The following is a 21933-nucleotide window of genomic DNA, read 5'->3' on the forward strand; positions in this document are numbered from 1 at the left end:
GAGAGGTTGAAATCTACTTGAAAATATATGGCAAGACCTAAAAATGGTTGTCCAGCAATGATCAACAACCAATTTGACAGAGGTTGAAGAATTTTGAAAAGAATAATGGGAAAATGTTTCACAATCTCAGTGTGGAAAGCTCTTAGACTTACCCAGAAAGACGCACAGGTGTAATCGCTGCCAAAGGTGCTTCTACAAAGTATTGACTCATGGATGTGAATACTTATGTAAATTTGATATTTCTGTGTTTCATTTTCAAGAAATTTGCAATAATGTCTAAAAACATGTCTTCATTTTGTCATTATGGGGTATTGTGTGTAGATGGGTGAATTAAAAAATTATATTTAATCAAGGGGTATGAATACTTCCTGAAGGCACTGTATGTGAATATTTGACAGTTTGGTTTGTTAGGTAGATACAGTATACTGTATAATAGTGTTAAATATTACAACACTCACCAAAAATAGTGTTTTTGACAGTAAACTCTGAGTTTGGCTGGTATCAGTGGTTGTAGAATGGCTTACATCTGGACAAGTAGCTAAATCAGACTGTTTGAGTTCATGATTCCTGAGAGAATACAATTAGAGGGAAGTTTGAGATCCAGTATTGTTCTGGTAATGCAGTGAATATTCTCAGTGAATTCCATTTATATTGTTATTAGCTTTAGGTGTTAACATACAGTATCTGGCATGTCAAATTGAAGAAAGGACCCCTGAAAAAGAGGACAAATATAAAGATAAATTGTTTCACCCTGCTTATTTGTAAGTAACAAACTGTGCAAACAATTGATTAAATACATTAAATGAACATCAAATAAAATAGACACCGTCTTTAATAAATACATCAGCCAGAGTCAAATTCAATTATACTCAGCTATCAACTTGGACCCTTACGTCTTCCCCTGATCCAACTCAACACTGAGACAAAAGGAACTCAAGTAAGAGCAGCATGATGCAGTTTGACTCCTAACTAGGACAGGCAGGTAGGCAAGCAGTAGCAACTTGTGTTAGTGAGGTGAGGTGTGCACATCTTCATGTATTAGTGTCTGAGTCAAACTACAGGACATCATTTCCAATACTGACATCACACACCTTACCACTTGGCTAAAAGAGACACCCAGCAGTGATGCATCTATTTATCCAGTTATAGGACAATACATTGAGTGTGAGAGAAGCTGTATTTTAACTGTTGGCAATATAAGCATCCAGCTATCTATTGTGACTATCTATTACACAGAAAGCAGTGCAGTTAGGCCATGCAGTGCTAGCACAATTACGTAGGTTAGAGGAGACCAGTCCATATCCCCATTATTAAGTACTGTATATTCACCTGATCACAGTGGAAGCATGGGAGGGCATACAACTAACCAGTGGTGTGTATTCAAGGATGCTAGGGGAAGCCAGGCTTCCCCAAAAAAATGACCAAGAAAAAACATACATTATTTTGTATCTTAAATCTCTCTGTTTCATAAATGTCCTTCAATTCGCAAGAGGCTGAATGTATCTCACCGGAGAAAGTATCCAAGTGAACAAAACAACACCCCTCTGTCTCTGTATGTATAGCTCATCTATGCTGTCTGGTCAAAAATAGTATGACATTGTTGCCTCTCGTAGCATTGAGTGCAAGGGAAGCCAGCGAGCATTTGGCCTCCCTTGATAAAAATATCAATAATAATAGCCAATGAGTGTTGAGCTAAACTGAGTGAGCTCAGCTGTGAATGCTCCTTGCGCACCACAAAAAAAGTGTCAAGTGAAGCCAGTTTGGATTTGGATTCACACCAGTAACATCACATTAGAAGCCAAAGATCATTGACAAAAAAAAATATTTGTTGCATTTCATTGTGTCGTTAGACTCCGGAGGCTAGCTAGCTGGCTAAAATCGTCTCTTTCCTAAATTAGTTATGGATGGAGATAGGGATTTGGAATTGTGGTTTTAATTAATTCTCTGTACTGGCCAATGATTATAACAACAATTCTAATCCAACCAATACATTCATACATTGTGCCCCTGGCCTGAGAGGATGGAAGTTCAACAGGTAGCTAGATGTAGTAACATTAGGCTAATGTTAATTATCTGGCCTGGTGTATCATTGCCCATGAAAGGAAGTTAGGCTAGCGAGCAAGCATTTTAGCCAGGTTTTTTTATTTAACATTTATTTAACTAGGCAAGTCAGTTAAGAACAAATTCTTATTTACAATGACTGCCTACACCGGCCAAACACGGACTACGCTGGGCCAATTGTGTGCCACCCTATGGGACTCCAAATCATGGCCGGTTGTGATACAGCCTGGATTCAAACCAGGGTGTCTGTAGTGATGCCTCAAGCTCTGAGATGCAGTGCCTTAGACCGCTGCGCCACTTGGGAGCCCCCCAGATATCCCCCAGATAGCCAGAAAAAAGCCAGACTACGGTTTGCAACTGCACATGGGGACAAAGATCTTACTTTTTGGAGAAATGTCCTCTGGCCTGATGAAACAAAAATAGAACTGTTTGGCCATAATGACCATCGTTATGTTTGGAGGAAAAAAGGGGAGGCTTGCAAGCTGAAGAACATCATCCCAACCGTGAAGCATGGGGGTGGCAGCATCATGTTTTGAGGGTGCTTTGCTGCCGGAGGGACTGGTGCACTTCACAAAACAGATGTCATCATGAGGATAGGACAATTATGTGGATATATTGAAGCAACATCTCAAGACATCAGTCAGGAAGTTAAAGCTTGGTCACAAATGGGTCTTCCAAATGGACAATGACCCCAAGCATACTTCCAAAGTTGTGGCAAAATGGCTTAAGGACAACAAAGTCAAGGTATTGGAGTGTCCATCACAAAGCCCTGACCTCAAAGAAAATTTGTGAGCAGAACTGAAAAAGCGTGTGCAAGCAAGGAGGCCTACAAACCTGACTCAGTTACACCAGCTCTGTCAGGAGGAATGGGCCAAAATTCACCCAACTTATTGTGGGAAGCTTGTGGAAGGCTACCTGAAACGTTTGACCCAAGTTAAACAATTTAAAGACAATGCTACCAAATACTAATTGAGTGTATGTAAACTTCTGACCCACTGGGAATGTGATGAAAGAAATAAAAGCTGAAATAAATAATTCTCTCTACTATTATTCTGACATTTCACATACTTAAAATAAAGTGGTGATCCTAACTGACCTAAGACAGGGAATTTTTACTAGGATTAAATGTCAGGAATTGTGAAAAACTAGGAGACAGGAGACAGAATGGTCATTATGGCCAAACAGTAATATTTTTATTTCATCAGACCAGAGGACATTTCTCCAAAAAGTATGATCTTTGTCCCCATGTGCAGTTACAAACCATAGTCTGGCTTTTTTATGGCGGTTTTGGAGCAGTGGCTTCTTCCTTGCTGAGTGCCCTTTCAGGACTCGTTTTACTGTGGATATAGATACTTTTGTACCTGTTTCTTCCAGCATCTTCTGCTGTTGTTCTGGGATTGATTTGCACTGTTCGCACCAATGTACATTAATCTCTAGGAGACAGAGCGCGTCTCTTTCCTGAGCGGTGTGACGGCTGCATGGTCCCATGGTGTTTATACTTGTGTACTATTGTTTGTACAGATGAACATGGTACCTTCAGGTGTTTGGAAATTGCTCCCAAGGATGAACCAGACTTGTGGAGGTCTACAATTGTTTTTCTGAGGTTTTGGCTGATTTCTTTAGATTTTCCCATGATGTCAAGCAATGAGGCACTGAGTTTGAAAGCAGGCCTTGAAATACATCCACAGGTACACCTCCAATTGACTCAAATGATGTCAATTAGACTATCAGAAGCATCTAAATCCATTACAGAATTTTCTGGAATTTTCCAAACTGTTTAAAGGCCAGGTCATCTGATGCAGCACTCAATCACTCTTCTTGGTCAAATAGTCCTTACACAGCCTGGAGGTGTGTTTTGGGTCATTGTCCTGTTGAAAAACAAATGATGGTCCCACTAAGGGCAAAACAGGTGGGATGGTGTATCGCTGCAGAATGCTGTAGTAGCCATGCTGGTTAAGTGTGCCTAGAATTCTAAATAAATCACGACAGTGTCACCAGCAAAGTACCGCCACACCATCACATCTCCTCCTCCATGCTTCACGGTGGGAACCACACATGCAGAGATCATCCGTTCACCTACTCTGCGTCTCACAAATACACGGCGATTGGAACCAAAAATCTCAAATTTGGACTCATCAGACCAAAGGACAGATTTCCACAGGTCTAATGTCCATTGCTCGTGTTTCTTGGCCCAAGCAAGTCTCCTCTTCTTTTTGGTATCCTTTAGTAGTGGTTTCTTTGCAGCAATTCGACCATGAAGGCCTGACTTCACACAGTCTCCTCTGAACAGTTGATGTTGAGATGTGTCTGTTACTTGAACGCTGTGAAGCATTTATTTGGGCTGCAATTTCTGAGGCTGGTAGCTCTAATTAACTTGTAATCTGCAGCAGAGGTAACTCTGGATCTTCCTTTCCTGTGGCAGTCCTCATGAGAGCCAGTTTCATCATAGCGCTTGATGGTTTTTGCGACTACACTTGAAGAAACTTTAAAAGTTCTTGAAATGTTCTGGATTGACTGACCTTCATGTCTTAAAGTAATGATGGACTGTCGTTTCTCTTTGCTTATTTGAGCTGTTCTTGCCATAATATGGACTTGCTATTTTACCAAATAGGGCTTTATTCTGTATACCTTGTTACGACACAACTGATTGGCTCAAATGCATTAAGAAGGAAATAGATTCCACCAATTAACTTTTAGCAAGGCACACCTGTTAATTGAAATGCATTCCAGGTGACTATCTCATGAAGCTGGTTGAGAGAATGCCAAGAGTGTGCAAAGCTGTCTTCAAGGCAAAGCGTGGCTACTTTGAAGAATCTAAAATATTAAATATATTTTGATTTATTTAACACTTTTTTGGTTACTACATGATTTCATATCTGTTATTTCATAGTTTAGATGTCTTCATATTATTCTCCAATGTAGAAAATGTTTTTTTTTTTTTTTAAGTATAAAGAAAAACCCTTGAATGAGTAGGTGTGTCCAAACTTTTGAGTGGTACTGTATATACAGTCTCTTTCACAGTGAAAAGTCATGTCCGCTTCGGCGATGTCATTTTCTGTAATGAAGTTTTAAAAAAATGGTGAAAAGTCAAATGACAGCATACCCTGTTTCCGGTTTCTGGTTGATGACAACAGCCACGCGAATACGATACCAGATTGTTTGCAAGATCATTTTGCGAAACTGACACATATTATTGTTAGAAAAACAAGGCCGTTCACAGCCGCTGTAGTAAATGAAAGAAACCCCGTCGAGGGCCACTATGGGTTTTAAAGGGAATATTAATTCTGTTTTTTCAGGGGGTACTGATACTGCTGAGGCTTTTAGAAGACTCACTACTGCCCTCAACCGACACAAATAATGTAACTGCACCGTTACCTATCAGCAATTGACTTCTGGGATGCTGGCGGAATGTTTAAGGCGGGCTCTTCGCAGTCACTTCGGCTATACAGGTCCGCGGGTCGACTGCATCGTTATCACCATATTATAACAACACATCAGCCTTAACTGGCGTCTAGCCTATATATACACACAGTACCTCCGAATCTCTATTCGACCGATTGTCTGTGGTGGTCAGTCGTTGGTGCTTGCTGTTCTACGGCTTCACGGAAGTTAGTTGGATAGTTTTCCAAAAGTTCGGATTTAAAATGAAAGCCAAGACTGGGGTCATCCTAGTCTTGCTAGCTGCTTTCGTTTATGTTGCAGCACAGGAAGGCGAATCCGAGCAAAATGTTGTGGAAGAGTTATTGGTGGAAACCTTGGTGAGTTCTGTCTTTGTCTGTCTATCGTAGGCTATAGAGCGATAGGAAAGTGGCGACTCTTGCACTAACCGAATGCCATTCATTGCAACGTTCAGACCAAATTGAAACATTGTATCAGTTTTTGGTTGTTATAATTGTCAATGTATCGCACATTTTGTGTAATAAAACGATGCATTCGTATTTATTTGCAATTCAAATATCTCACTTTTTTTCTTCTCCCCTACATAAGGTGAAACCCGAAACTTGCTCTATAACGTCAGAAATGGGAGACACGCTACAAATCCACTATACGGTAAGCAAAAAGGAGTGGAAATGAATGGCCTAAAAACATTTTCAATTTCTAAGGTATAGGCACCGCCCTGTTTGACTTCAGACCTAGCCTGCTTATTGAGAGATGTCAACTACTTTTTTTGGAAAATGTGAATGAAATCTGGTCAAAAGTGTGCTCTGCATTTTAAATGGTTCTGATTCATTGCACGTCAAACTTGACTATAGTCAATACAATGTTGTCTGTGGCAGAGTAACAAGTTACCGTGTTTCATTTGAGACTTGGAAATTCGTGAATGTGGCATCAAATATTATCAGATAAAAAAACACTTTCTATTTTGCATTACACATCGTTTGTATTCATATCTGGGATGGCAAGTAAACTGCAATGTTTTACCCCATGTGGCGAAAAAAATGACACGTTTTACGCGTGCCAGACGTTCTACTCGGTGCTGCGATGGGGAGGTGCAACACGTCAGCACTCCTGCTCGGCTGTGAGTAGGGCAGTAGTCCAACCGAAACTCGTCACTCATGAAGCGTCATGCTTGAGTTTGACCATTGCCTCACCTGACATACAGCCACTCCTATAAAGACATTTGAGAAAAGTCTGTCAAGTGTTTAACATTTTAATGTGACTTGCAGGGAATGCATCTTAAACTTCTATTTAGATTCTAATCACTGCTTGCATGCAAAATCCCTCTTTTAACATGCTTCTTCCATTCATATTGTTCCAATGCTCTGAACAGGGTAAACTACTTGCTGATGGCAAGGTGATTGACTCATCACTGTCCCGGGACCCTCTTGTTGTTGAGCTGGGAAAGAGGACAGTTATCCCTGGTAAAATCACCTAACTATTCAAATTGCCTGTATTAGACCTGATATTGATTACACAAAATAACAAGAACACTAGCTTATGTTTCAAACAGCAATATACCTTCAGATTTAGCTCACACCAGCAGTGCAGTGTTTTTGTTATCGCATCAGTCACTGTATAAAGATAACATGAAATACTGTATCTCCAACAGGTCTGGAACAGAGTTTGGTAGGAGTTTGTGAAGGGTAAGTAAACAGTCAAGGTCTGCCAATACAACGTTTTGAAAGGGACATGTAGCATTAATTTATGTAAGAGAACCACTTTCACTAGGAAATCAAAAATTATATTATATGAACTAGGATAACTACTTTAAAATATAGTTATTTCCAGTATGTGAAGCAATCACAAAGATCCTGTCTCAAATGACTGTTAAAAGGATGTCACAAAAATAGTAGTGTAAAACATGCAAACCTATAAGAATAGGCTTTTTCTGTCTTATGTTCCTCCAGACAAAAAATCAAGACCACTATTCCACCACACCTTGCCTATGGAAAAAGAGGATACCCTCCAACTATCCCAGGTACTTAAAAAAACACATGTGCATATACACACACGTACATACGCATACTGTATATATGTATCATATACAGTGCCTTCAAAGTATTCACACCCCTTGACTTTTTCCACATTTTGTGTTACAAAGTGGGATTAAAATGGATTTAACAAATTTTTTGGGTCAACGATCTACACAAAATACTCTAATGTCAAAGTGGGGGAAAAATCTGGAAAAATGAAACACCATGTTGATTGCATGAGTATTCAAACCCCCTGAGTCAATACATGTTAGAATCACCTTTAGCAGTTATTACAGCTGTAAGAGCTTTGCACACCTGTATTGTACAATATTTGCACATTTTATTATTTAAAAAAAATTCTTCAAGTTCTGTCAAGTTGGTTGTTGATCATTGTTAGACAGCCATTTTAAAGTCTTGCCATACATTTTCAATCCAATTTAAGTTCAAACTCTAACTCGGCCACTCAGGAACATTCGCTGTCTTCCTAGTAAGGAACTCAAGTGTAGATTCGGCCTTGCGTTTTAGGTTACTGTCCTGCTGAAAGGAGAATTTGTCTCCCAGTGTCTTTTGGAAATCAGACTGAACCAGGTTTTCCTGTAGGATTTTGCCAGTGCTTAGCTCTATTATGTTTGTTTTTATTCTAAAAAACTTGCTAGTCCTTGCCGATGACATGCATACCCATAACATGATGCAGCAACCACCATGCTTGAAAATATGAAGAGTGGTACTCAGTTTTATGAGTTGTGTTGGATTTGCCCCAAACATAATGTATTGTATTCAGGACATAAAGTTCATTTCTTAGCCAAATGTTTTACTTTAGTGCCTTATTGCAAACAGGATGTATGATTTGGAATATTTGTGTGCTGTACAGGTTTCCTTTTCACTCTGTCCTTTTAAGGAAAGGGGGATACCTAGTCAGTTGTACAACTTCTGCATTTAACCCAACCCCTATTTAGGTTAGTATTGTGGAGTAACTACAATGTTGTTGATTCATCCTCAGTTTTCTCCTATCACAGCCATTAAACTCTGTAACTGTTTTAAAATCACCATTGGCCTCTTGGTGAAATCCCTGAGCGGTTATCTTATTCTCCGGCAATTGAGTTAGGAAAGATGCCTGTTCTTTTGTATTGACTGGATGTATGATACACCATCCAAAATGTAATTAATATCTTTACCATGCTCAAAGAGATATTCAATATCTGCTTAGGTTCCCTTCTTTGCAAGGCATTGGAAAACCTCGTCTTTGTGGTTGAAACTCATTGCTTGACGGAGGGCCCTTACAAATAATTGTATGTGTTGGGTACAGAGACTAGGTTTTATTTTACCAGGTAAATTGACTGCAAACACATTCTCATTTACAGCAACTACCTGGGGAATAGTTAGAGGGGGATGAATGAGCCAATTGGAAGCTGGGGATGATTAGGTGGCCATGACGGTATGAGGGCCAGATTGGGAATTTAGCCAGGACACAAGGGTTAACCCCTACTCCTACGATAAGGGCAATGCACTCTTTAATGACCTCAGAGTCTGGACATCCATTTAACGTCCCATCCAAAGATGACACCCTACACAGCAATGTCCCCAATCACTGCCTTGGGGCATCAGGATATTTTTGGGGGACCTGAGGAAAGAGTGCCTCATACTGGTCTTCCAACACCATTTCCAGCAGCATCTGGTCTCCCATCTAGGGATCGACCAGGACTAACCTGCTTAGCGTCGAGGCAAGCTAGCAGTGAAATGCAGGGTGGTATGCTGCTGGCCAGGTAGTCAGTCAAAAATCATGTTAAACACTTATTGCACACATGCAACTTATTATGTGACTTGTTAAGCACATTTTACTCCTGAAATTATTTAGGCTTGCCATAACAAAGGGTTGAATACTTATTGACTCAAGTCATTTCTAAAAAACATAATTCCACTTTGACATTATGGGGTATTGTGTGTAGGCCAGTGACTCATCTCAATATAATAATTTGAAAGTCAGGTTGTAACACAACAAATTGTGGAAAAAGTCAAAGAATGTGAATACTTTCTGAAAGCATTGTACACACTCAATAATACAAAGAAACAAACGCTAAATAAATACTGCATTTCACCTTGATGACACTGCCCTGCCAGTCATATCGACGTAAACTTGGAGCCACGCGATGACGTGTGTCCCACAACGACTCGTTGGAAAAGCATGCAGTTTATTAGGATACAGATGAAATAAGTTATGAGCTGGATGCTCAATTCCAATAAGTATCAAGGGTCTTATTATGGTGAAATTATCATTGACGCTTGGCTGCCGTTTGACAAATACAAATAATCTCGCTTTTGTTGTCCATAATAATCTCTTCATGCAGACTATACCCGCACTGTATATGCGAGCTGTTGGCTAAAGCGCATGTGGAAATACCAGTGGGCACACCTGCTATATAAACGAACAAAAATGTGAGAACCATCAGTAGAGTTGTAAATGCGATGGAAACAATTTAACTTCATTTATTATTTGGTACATGGGATTTGAACTGCAAATTGTATCTTTATGTGCAGTACGGCTTCACGCACAGGCTTTTATCCCCAACAAGTCAATTTGATGGAAATACATCTGGTGGGAAATATTGTTGTGATGCGTATTTTAGAATATTCGTATGAAAATATGTCGCCAATTGGATGGAAACCTAGCTACTGTCAGTTTAAAATCCTTTACAAGTGATGTAAAACACCAAATATTAATTGGTATACTGTATGTAATTACAATATGATTACATATTCACTGTTAGCATATGCTGAAATTTTATTAAATAATACAATTTAACAAAGTGCTGTTTTGCTTTATATTTACTGCAGCAATCTGTCAATTATGGTGCACTGTGGAAAAAGGTGTGGGAGGGGAAATAATCTTTGGCTCATTAACATATTTCAAGGCATGCCTTGTAAGTGGCTATATTTGTTGTACCCATTAGTGAGAATGCTGTACCAATTGAACTGATGTGGTAGTAGTGCCCATACAACTTCCATGTGTATAAGGGACAAATCTGAGTGTCAGCAAGTAATTATATGTGTTTTCCTAAGTTCTTTTGGTCTGTTCATTTCCAGTTTGGAAGCCTTTGTTTATACCTCTAGAAGTGCAAGTGATATATAATATGCTGTAATAGACATTTTATTTTTTTATTTAACCAAGTTGGCCAGTTGAGAACAAGTTCTCATTTAAAACTGCGACCTGGACACGATAAAGCAAAGCAGTGCGACAAAAACAACAGTTACACATGGGATAAACAAACATACAGTCAATAGAAAAATCTGTATACAGTGTGTGCAAATGAGGTAAGGCAATAAATAGGCCATAGTGGCGAAGTAATTACAGTTTAGCAATTAACACTGGAGTGATGGATGCGGATGTGCAAGTGGAAATACTGGTGTGCAAAAGAGCAGAAAAACAAATATGGGATGAGGTAGTTGGTTGGATGGGCTATTTACAGATGGGGCTGTGTACAGCTGCAGGTAAGCTGCTCTGACAGTTGATACTTAAAGTTAGTGAGGGAGATATGAGGCTTCAGCTTTTTGCAGTTTGTTCCAGTCATTGGCAGAAAACTGTAAGGAAAGGAGGCCAAAGGAGGTGTTGGCTTTGGGGATGACTAGTGAAATATACCTGCTGGAGCGCGTGCTAGGAGTGGGTGTTGCTATGTTGACCAATGAGCTGAGATAAGGCGGAGCTTTACCTTGCAAAGACTTATAGATGACCTAGAGCCAGTGGGTTTCGCAACGAATATGTAGCGAGGACCAGCCAACGAGAGCATACAGGTTGCAGTGGTGGGTAGTATATGGGGCTTTGGTGACAAAATGGATGGCACTGTGATAGACCGCCTCCAATTTGCTGAGTAGAGTGTTGAGGGCTATTTTGTAAATTACATCGCCCAAGTCAAGGATTGGTGGATAGCCAGCCCTACGAGGGCATTTTTGGCAGCATGAGTGAAGGAGGTCCCGTTGCAAAATAGGAAGCTGATTCTAGATTTAATTTTGGATTGGAGATGCTTAATGAGTCTGGAAGGAGAGTTTATAGTCTAGCCAGACACCTAGGTATTTATAGTTGTCCACATATTCTAAGTCAGAACTGTCCAGAGTAGTGATGCTAGTCAGGCGGGTGGGTGCGGGCAGCGATCGGTTGAAGAGCATGCATTTCGTTTTACTAGCATTTAAGAGCAGTCCGAAATGGTCGGCGATCTGTTTGTTCACCTGGCTTTCGAAGACCTTTAGAAAGGCAGGGCAGGATGGATATAGTTCTGTAACAGTTTGGGTCTAGAGTGTCTCCCCCTTTGAAGAGGGGATGACCACGGCTGCTTTCCAATCTTCAGGAATCTCAGACAATACGAAAGAGAGGTTGAAACAGATTAGTAATAGCGGTTGTAACAATGACGGTGGATAATTTTAGGAAGAGCGGATCCAGATTGTCTAGCCCAGCTGATTTGTAGGGATCCAGATTTTGTAGCTCTATCAGAACATCAGCTGTCTGGATTTGGATGAAGGAGAAGCAGGGAGGGTGGGCTTGGGCCAGTTGCTGCGGGGGGTGCAGAGCTGTTGGTTGGGGTATCCAGGTGTTTCCATGGCCAGCCGTAGAGAAATGCTTATTGAAATTCTTGATTATTGTGGATTTATCGGTGGTGAGTGTTTCCCAGCCTCAGTGCATTGGGCATTTTTGGAATTTTTGGAATTAGTGCTGCAGGATGCAAATTTCTGTTTAGGAAAGCAAAGGTTAGCTTTTTCAAACTGACTGTGTATATTGGTTCCTGACTTCCCTGAGAAGATGCATATCGCTGAGAACGCCACAGGATGGTTTTGTGCTGGTCAAGGGCAGTCAAGTCTGGAGTGAACCAAGGACTATATCTGTGCTTAGTTCTACATTTATTTTTGAATGGGGCATGCTTATTTATGATGGTGAGGAAAGCGCTTTTAAAGAATAACCAGGCATCCTCTATGGGATGAGGTCAATATTCTTCCAGGATACCTGGGCCAGGTTGGTTAGAAAGGCCTGCTCGCTGAAGTGTTTTAGGGAGCGTTTGACAGTGATGAGGGGTGGTCGTTTGACCTCAGACCCATAACGGACGCAGGCAATGAAGCAGTGATTGCTGAGATCCTGTTAAACATATCCCAGTTTAGGTCACCTAATAGTACGAACTCTGACAATAGATGGGGGGCAATCAATTCACATATGGTGTCCAGGGCACAGCTGGGAGCTGAGGGGGGGTCTATAAAAAGCGGCAACAGTGAGGGACTTATTTCTGGCGAGATGGATTTTTAAAAGTAGAAGCGTGAACTGTTTGGGCATAGACCTGGATAGTATGACAGAACTCTACAGTAGATTGCAACTCTGCCCCCTTTAGCAGTTCTATTTTTACGTAAAATGTTGTAATTGGCGATGGAAATTTCTGGATTTTTGGTGGCCTTCCTAAGCCAGGATTCAGACACTGCTGGGACATCCCTAGTAGCCAACCTGCTTGCACCAATCCCATGGAATTACAGTAAAATACCAACATAAAAATGACAGTAGCATTTACTTACAATATAGTAGGCAAATTATACAGTATTGTACTATATTACAGGAAGCTGGTGGCAAGTTACTGTGAATATTACAGTAACATATTTGGCACTAGCCAGAGTTGGGCAAAGATACAACAAAAGGTATCTTGTTACAACCACAAAATAACTTGAAGACCAATCTATCCTTAAATGTCCGAACAGTCATTCTGATTCCCATGTAAAACAGCCTTTTGTGTGACTAAAATATACCTCATAATATTTTTGGGGGGATAGAAATGTTAAATATTTTAGAAAGTAATGTTTCTGTCATGGCCAACTACCAGGAAGTTCGAAAAGACAGGCTGAGTGGGCGGGGAGCTTATATTCATGAGCTCACCTTGACTGACAGCTCTTTGAGATTCCTATGTCAAGAAACTTGGATGCAGTGTTGCAGTAAAATAATTTCAAGCTAATTTGGTGATACACAAAGCAACTCAAACATTGAAATTGCATCAATGATGTACTTTTTTTTTTTTTTTTTATACAACTTCTGTTTAGCATGTCTCTTGTGATGCCCCCCCCCCCCCCCCCCTTTGTTGATGTTGTCAATCTGAGGTTTGACAGTCACACTCTGCAAGGCACACGTTGAATACAAACATATTTCATTTTTGAAGATCGTAAGAAATATTATATAAAGTGGTACCAGCACATGAGTTGTAACACTTTTTGCTTCATGCTATATTTGAGACAAGCTACTGATATTGTTTCAGTGAACAACAGACTTGTTATGGATGTCATGTATTGTTAAAATTGTTTTGATAAATGTTATAACTTTGTAATTATAATTTCTGTGTGTGTGTATATCCCCCCCCCCACACACACACACACACACACACACACAGAGAGAGAGTTACTACCTATCCTGATTTATAATGCTACTTATTTTCCTCATGAGAATGGAGACAGACTATACCATATAGACATACTGACAAGCTGAATGTGCTCTGTACATTAAGTTATACCAGCTTCAGTAAAGAGATCAGAGACTCGGGTGACTTCTACGTCATCTTTACTAAACAACACAATTAACACAGCAGACAAAAACAAGGTTTGACCACTCCTCAAAAATGGCTTCACTCCTGCTCCTCAACATTTTCTTGTTGTCAACTGCCTCCACATAGAACATCTCATAATCTCTGTAACTGTAATGAGAACATGAATGGTTCCTTGAGGATAATATTTTCCTCTTCATCCAGGCCATCATACAACCGTAGTTCTTTAAGAGTTGTAATGTGGTCTTCCCCCTCCATCATACAACCGTAGTTCTTTAAGAGTTGTAATGTGGTCTTCCCCCTCCATCATACAACCGTAGTTCTTTAAGAGTTGTAATGTGGTCTTCCCCCTCCATCATACAACCGTAGTTCTTTAAGAGTTGTAATGTGGTCTTCCCCCTCCATCATACAACCGTAGTTCTTTAAGAGTTGTAATGTGGTCTTCCCCCTCCATCATACAACCGTAGTTCTTTAAGAGTTGTAATGTGGTCTTCCCCCTCCATCATACAACCGTAGTTCTTTAAGAGTTGTAATGTGGTCTTCCCCCTCCATCATACAACCGTAGTTCTTTAAGAGTTGCAATGCGTCTTCCCCGTCCATCCCAGTTACACTTGGGAGGGAAACGGTGTCTTTAAATGTTAGGTGTTCGCACCACCTTGCTGCCTGTAGGCTGTCCCTGAGAAGAACATCTGCTTCCTTGAAGAAAAAGGAAGAATAAATATTAAGAGTAGTGCCTCATTGGGTGATCAAGTCAAATTACACCCCACTTTCACAATACCACCATGCAAACAATAGACACTATTACTAAAGGGGTTTTCAGTGATATCTATAACTACTCAACAAGTCTTCACAACTATTATATCTTGCCATGCATCAAGCCTTCAGCATTACACACAGTAGACTACATACCCAGTTCACAGCTCCCAGTTCACCATGCATCAAGCCTTCAGCATTATACACATTAGACTACATACCCAGTTCACAGCTCCCAGTTCACCATGCATCAAGCCTTCAGCATTACACACATTAGACTACATACCCAGTTCACAGCTCCCAGTTCACCATGCATCAAGCCTTCAGCATTACACACAGTAGACTACATACCCAGTTCACAGCTCCCAGTTCACCATGCATCAAGCCTTCAGCATTACACACATTAGACTACATACCCAGTTCACAGCTCCCAGTTCACCATGCATCAAGCCTTCAGCATTATACACAGTAGACTACATACCCAGTTCACAGCTCCTAGTTCACCATGCATCAAGCCTTCAGCATTATACACAGTAGACTACATACCCAGTTCACAGCTCCTAGTTCACCATGCATCAAGCCTTCAGCATTATACACAGTAGACTACATACCCAGTTCACAGCTCCTAGTTCACCATGCATCAAGCCTTCAGCATTATACACAGTAGACTACATACCCAGTTCACAGCTCCTAGTTCACCATGCATCAAGCCTTCAGCATTATACACAGTAGACTACATACCCAGTTCACAGCTCCTAGTTCACCATGCATCAAGCCTTCAGCATTATACACAGTAGACTACATACCCAGTTCACAGCTCCCAGTTCACCATGCAATTTGTTTTCAGTATCGTCTAGAACGAAAACAGATTGTGGTCATTAAGTAATGTAAGGGAACCTCTAGGGATGTGTGTAAAAGAGGTCACCTTACTTTAGCTAATAGCCTATACAGTACCTGATCCTGCAGAGCTGGATGCTGATGTAACATGCTGTGACCTCTTAGGGGGGACGTCTTCTACATCCTGAAATATATTCGAGGGGGGGGGGTTAAGTCTTTAAACACTGGTTTAAGAGTATACCACTCAACATATGAGAGGGGGGTTAAGTCTTTAAACACTGGTTTAAGAGTATACCACTCATCATGACATCTACCTGTAGTGTGTTTTGTTTTCGTCGCCTTTTTCCATCTTTCAACCTCTTCTTCAGACCATAATGTTTGAATGACATACATTACATACAAAGAGTAGGTTAAGTTTGATAGTTATGATAACAACAACCATAATGATAATAGTAAAATATAATACCACCACCTCCCCCAGGAATAGATTTCAGGATGTAGAAGACATCTCCCCCCCCCCCCCCAGGAATATATTTCAGGATGTAGAAGACATCTCCCCCCCCCCCCCGGAATATATTTCAGGATGTAGAAGACATCTCCCCCCCCCCCAGGAATATATTTCAGGATGTAGAAGACATCTCCCCCCCCCCCCAGGAATATATTTCAGGATGTAGAAGACATCCCCCCCCCCCCCCCCCCCCCCCAGGAATATATTTCAGGATGTAGAAGACATTCCCCCCCCCCCCCCCAGGAATATATTTCAGGATGTAGAAGACATTCCCCCCCCCCCCCCAAGAAGTCACAGCATGTCCCATCAGCGTACAGCTCTGCAGGAGTTTGATGTATGAATTGTGTATGTAGTGTAAAACTGTAGGAAATGGGTCCCAAAAAGTGTCAAGAATAATAAACAAGAAAAAGTATGAGCAATAACAACAGTGGACTAATATACTGAATAGGCAGCATCTTACCATCAAAACAAACACCCAGCAATTGTTTGAGAAACCTTGCTTTGGTAGGCCCTGTGGAGTGAACAAGGTACATTCTTCAATAAAGAAATGACAATGAAATGGTACAGTTCAGTGGAATAATTTAAAGAAATATCTAACCTGAACATCATATTCAATAAACAAAGAAAGAAATAGTATCTCTGTGCCTCACAGAAGCATGACTGATGTGGTTGTTGACCATATATTGTTCAGCCTTATATGTGCAGAAGGGACAGTGATGAAGTTGACTGCTGCTGCATTTTTTAATTTTGGGACTCTCGCCCTCCAATAACACTAACGTGTCTCTATACATCAAAGAAAATAAGCATAGACATAAAAGGCATGATAATTAGAAAGGCATAAAATAAGCAGTAGGCATTTAATTATTGTGTATATACTGTGTAACTTTTAGGGAATGGCCGTCGGCATCAACGATACACATTTAGAGCCAGCCAAACACAACAAGGCTTACATTGAAGAAACACAGAAAATCAACGATCAAATCGATTACATAACTGTACATGTAAACCTAGGCTTACTGCTCAAGTAGGCAAATTTGTCCAAATAAGATTGCCTCATTGTAAGCAATTAGCTAGCTCATGTGCAAATGTGTGCCATTGCTAATTAGCTAGCTCACGTGCTAATTAACGCTATGCTAACATCGGTGCGGTAGTTGATTATATAAAAATATACCACTGCATTGGTATAACATGAATATTACAAAGTACATTATGCATAATGACAGTCTCACTTCCATGGTTTAGATTTTTATCCATGTGGGTTAGATTTGATTTAAGATTCGCTTTCGTTGATGTTGATACCGTCGACGTGAACCTCAACTTGGGTGACCTTGAAGGAGACGGGAAGGGTTGAGCCCGGCCCCGAACTGCACACTGCAGTCAGGGGCTTCTCGATGAAAGGGGAGAAATATAGTGCATCCGCAAAGTATTCAGACCCCTTGACTTTTTCCACATTTTGTTAAGTTACACCCTTATTCGAAAATGGAATGTTTTTTTTTTAACGATCTACACAATACCCCATTATGACAAAGCAAAAACAGGTTTAGACATTTTTGTATATTTAAAAAAAAATAAACATTGTGGTGGAATTATTGTAATCAAAAGGAGAGACTTTTAGATTTCTCTACAATCAAACTTGATTATTTAATTAGTGTAGTAATGGAGCAGGTCGGTAATCACCCCTGGAGGTGATCACTGAGAACTCAACGAGCTGGTTTGAGCCACAGCATTTTGTAGCAAAGTCCATCCTCCTTCCGTCTACATGACACACACCAGATGTAAGGAATGGGTCACAAGGTTAAGATTTGTATGAAAGATACTTATAATTCAAAGCATACAGTATCTGCTGTAAAAACAGTTCTCATTGTGTAGAGACCAGTGTCTGGGCCCCCCCAAATCCATACTGGAGCCATCTCCCCCTGTTACCCCAGTACAGAAACATTAACTCATGCTCTGGAATGCGGTATCCCCAAAGACATTGTAAATCTCCTGTCAGTGTTCTCCCAGAGGCCAACTTTCAGTTCACACAGACACAATAGAGTTATAAGAACCCTCTATTCTGTTGCATAAAACAACCATTTGATGAAATAAACGTATTGACTATCTTGTAATTTCCACCATAACATTTACATAAGTATTCACACCCTTTACTCAATACTTTGTTGAAGCACCTTTGGCAGCGATTACAGCCTCGAGTCTTCTTGGGTATGACGCTACAAGCTTGGCACACCTGTATTTGGAGTTTCTCCCATTCTTCTCTGCAGATCCTCTCAAGCTCTGTCAGGTTGGATGGGGAGCGTTGCTGCAGAGATGTTCGATCGGGTTTAAGTCCGGGTTCTGGCTGGGCCACTCAAAGACATTCAGAGACTTTTCCCGAAGCCACTCCTGCTTTGTCTTGGCTTTGTACTTAGGTTCGTTGTCCTGTTGGAAGGTGAACCTTCACCCCAGTATGCAGTCCTGAGCGCTCTGTTCATCTTTCCCTTGATCCTGACTAGTCTTTCAGTCCCTGCCGCTGAAAAATATCCCCACAGCATGATGCTACCACTACCATGCTTCACCATAGGGATGGTGCCAGGTTTCCTCCAGACGTGAAGCTTGGCATTCAGGCTAAAGAGTTCAATCTTGGTTTGAGAGAATCTTGTTTCTCATGGTCTTAAGAGTCCTTTAGGTGCCTTATGGCAAACTCCAAGCGGGCTGTTGTGACTTTTACTGAGGAGTGGCTTCCGTCTGGCCACTCTACCATAAAGGCCTGATTTGGTGGAGGGCTGCAGAGATGGTTGTCCTTCTGAAAGGTTCTCCCATCTCCACAAAGGAACTCTGGCGCTTTGCCAGTGACCATCAGGTTCATGGTTACCTCCCTGACCAAGGCCCTTCTCCCCCGATTGCTTAGTTTGGCTAGTTGGCCAGCTCTAGGAAGAGTCTCTAGGTGGTTCTAAACTTCTTCCATTTTTAAGAATGATGGAGGTCACTGTGTTCTTGGGAACCTTCAATGCTGCAGAAATGTTTTGGTACCCTTCCCCAGATCTGTGCCTAGACACAATCCTGTCTCTGAGCTCTACAGACAATTCCTTCGACCTCATGGCTTGGTTTTTGCTCTGACATGCACTGTCAACTGGGGGACCTTTTTATATAGACAGGTGTGTGCCTTTCCAAATCATGTTCAATCAATTTAATTTACCACAGGTGGACTCCACAATTAAATTGTAGAAACATCTCAAGGATGATCAATGGAAACCAGATGCAAGTCTCATAGCAAAGGGTCTGAATACTTATGTAAATAAGGTATTTCGTTTTTTTTAATACATTTTCAAAAATGTCTAAACCTGTTTTCGCTCTCTCATTTTGGGGTATTGTGTGTAGATTGAGAAAGTATAATCAATTTTAGAATAAGGGTGTAATAGAAAAAGTCAAAGGGTCTGAATACTTTCCAAATACACTGTAAATATATTTGCCATACATTTGACACAGTACAGTCACTTTTTAGCACCAGTAGAGTAGCTATATAAACCCCGCCCCTCCTTAAACACGCCTTCTCCGATGTTGCTTACAAGGCAGTACTTATTTAAATATCAAGTTACAATTGGTGTATTAAAATTTGTGTTAGGGTGATGTCACCCTATCCCCTTAATAATTAGGTCATCATACTTTGATCCAAACATAATCTTTATATTTATCCAAATATAAACTTTAACTACAACATTTTCAGTAACGGTTACAGAAACGTTTTACTTGCTATGACTGATGTTTTTTTAATTTTTTTATCAACTTTAGTTTAACACACTTACCCATCAGTTTGCTTTGCAAGTCTTCATTTAGGTATCATTTCTAATCAGGTCTGCCCTCAAACTATTTGTATTTTGATCAAATGTGGCCTTTTGGGGGGGCAGAGCTCATTAGAATAATATCCAGGAGTGTGCTTGGCAAGTGTTAATTTTTACATTTTGGTCATTTAGCAGACAATGTTATCCAGAGTGATTTACAGTCAGTGCGTTAAACTACAGTAGAATAACAAGAACATATTAGTCATAGCAAGTAAAAAGATTGTTACCATTAGCGAGTATGCTGTTGTAGTTAAGCAGGCTACTTGCACCTCTGTTTTTGTATTGTAAAAATACAAAATACATTGTATTCCAATTATACTGTTACAAAATACATGTTGGCACTAGCTGCATGCACTGTAAATCTGCAACAGTTTACTAATTACTGTTCTTCTAGTAATGCACTGTAAATTCTAGAAATACAGCATGTTGCTGTAGTTAGGTGTTCTAGTAATATGCTGTAAATTTGCATTGCTTTAAAGGTCCTGTAAATATACAGTTATTTACTGGCTTCTGTGCTGCCATTATTTTACTGTACAAATGACAGGAAATTTTTTTACAGTACATACAACAATGTGACTCAGTTAGGGTTGCAAAACTTTCCAAGATTCCCTGATTTTCCATAAATCCAGATTGGAGGATTCTGGATTTCCCTGCTTATTCCCTCACAATTCTGGAAAGCTTCCCACCAGGATTTAAGGAAAACTTGGGAATATTGGGAAAGTTAATGGAATTTTTCAACCCTAAACCCAGTACTTGATCCTCCTCTCTTCTTCCATCTGTCCTGTTAGCTGATGCTGCTCTAGAGTTTGAGGTGGAGGTGATGTCACTGATCCAGGCAACCCCATGGCAGAAGATGGTGAATGATGTCTTTCCCCTAGTGTGTCTGGGCCTGGTTCCCACTCTTCTGGGCATGGTGGGCCTCTACCTCTATAACAAGGCCAATGCCCAGCGGCCAGGAAAGAAGAAGGCCAAGGACAAGAAGAGCAAGAAGAAATGAAGGAGACTCACATAACTATTTAAATAATAAAATTAAAAACAAGGGAGTTTTTTGTTATTATTGTATTAAATACTCTATTTTAATTTTGTAATTAATATACACTGCTCAAAAAAATAAAGGGAACACTTAAACAACACAATGTAACTCCAAGTCAATCACACTTCTGTGAAATCAAACTGTCCACTTAGGAAGCAACACTGATTGACAATACATTTCACATGCTGTTGTGCAAATGGAATAGACAACAGGTGGAAATGATAGGCAATTAGCAAGACACCCCCAATAAAGGAGTGGTTCTGCAGGTGGGGACCATAGACCACTTCTCAGTTCCTATGCTTCCTGGCTGATGTTTTGGTCACTTTTGAATGCTGGCGGTGCTTTCACTGTAGTGGTAGCATGAGACGGAGTCTACAACCCACACAAGTGGCTCAGGTAGTGCAGCTCATCCAGGATGGCACATCAATGCGAGCTGTGGCAAGAAGGTTTGCTGTGTCTGTCAGCGTAGTGTCCAGAGCATGGAGGCGCTACCAGGAGACAGGCCAGTACATCAGGAGACGTGGAGGAGGCCGTAGGAGGGCAACAACCCAGCAGCAGGACCGCTACCTCCGCCTTTGTGCAAGGAGGAGCAGGAGAAGCACTGCCAGAGCCCTGCAAAATGACCTCCAGCAGGCCACAAATGTGCATGTGTCTGCTCAAACTGTCAGAAACAGACTCCATGAGGATGGTATGAGGGCCCGACGTCCACAGGTGGGGGTTGTGCTTACAGCCCAACACCGTGCAGGACGTTTGGCATTTGCCAGAGAACACCAAGATTGGCAAATTCACCACTGGCGCCCTGTGCTCTTCACAGATGAAAGCAGGTTCACACAGAGCACGTGACAGACATGACAGAGTCTGGAGACGCCGTGGAGAACGTTCTGCTGCCTGCAACATCCTCCAGCATGACCGGTTTGGCGGTGGGTCAGTCATGGTGTGGGGTGGCATTTCTTTGGGG

At 40.9% G+C, this 21933-nt stretch overlaps 1 protein-coding gene across 1 annotated transcript; it reads left to right on the forward strand.

Moving 5' to 3' along the window:
- Positions 1–5468: 5468 nt before the first annotated feature.
- Positions 5469–20985, forward strand: LOC106565535 (peptidyl-prolyl cis-trans isomerase FKBP11). The gene is made up of 6 exons (XM_014132778.3): positions 5469–5819; positions 6049–6111; positions 6833–6923; positions 7112–7145; positions 7410–7480; positions 20731–20985. The coding sequence occupies exons 1-6, from the start codon at positions 5706–5708 to the stop codon at positions 20937–20939; spliced, it is 582 nt and encodes a 193-aa protein (XP_013988253.1). The 5' UTR covers positions 5469–5705; the 3' UTR covers positions 20940–20985.
- Positions 20986–21933: the final 948 nt, after the last annotated feature.

The sequence above is a fragment of the Salmo salar genome, chromosome 12 (genome assembly GCF_965601325.2).
Source record: "Salmo salar chromosome 12, fSalSal1, whole genome shotgun sequence".
Classification (NCBI taxonomy): Eukaryota; Metazoa; Chordata; class Actinopteri; order Salmoniformes; family Salmonidae; genus Salmo; species Salmo salar.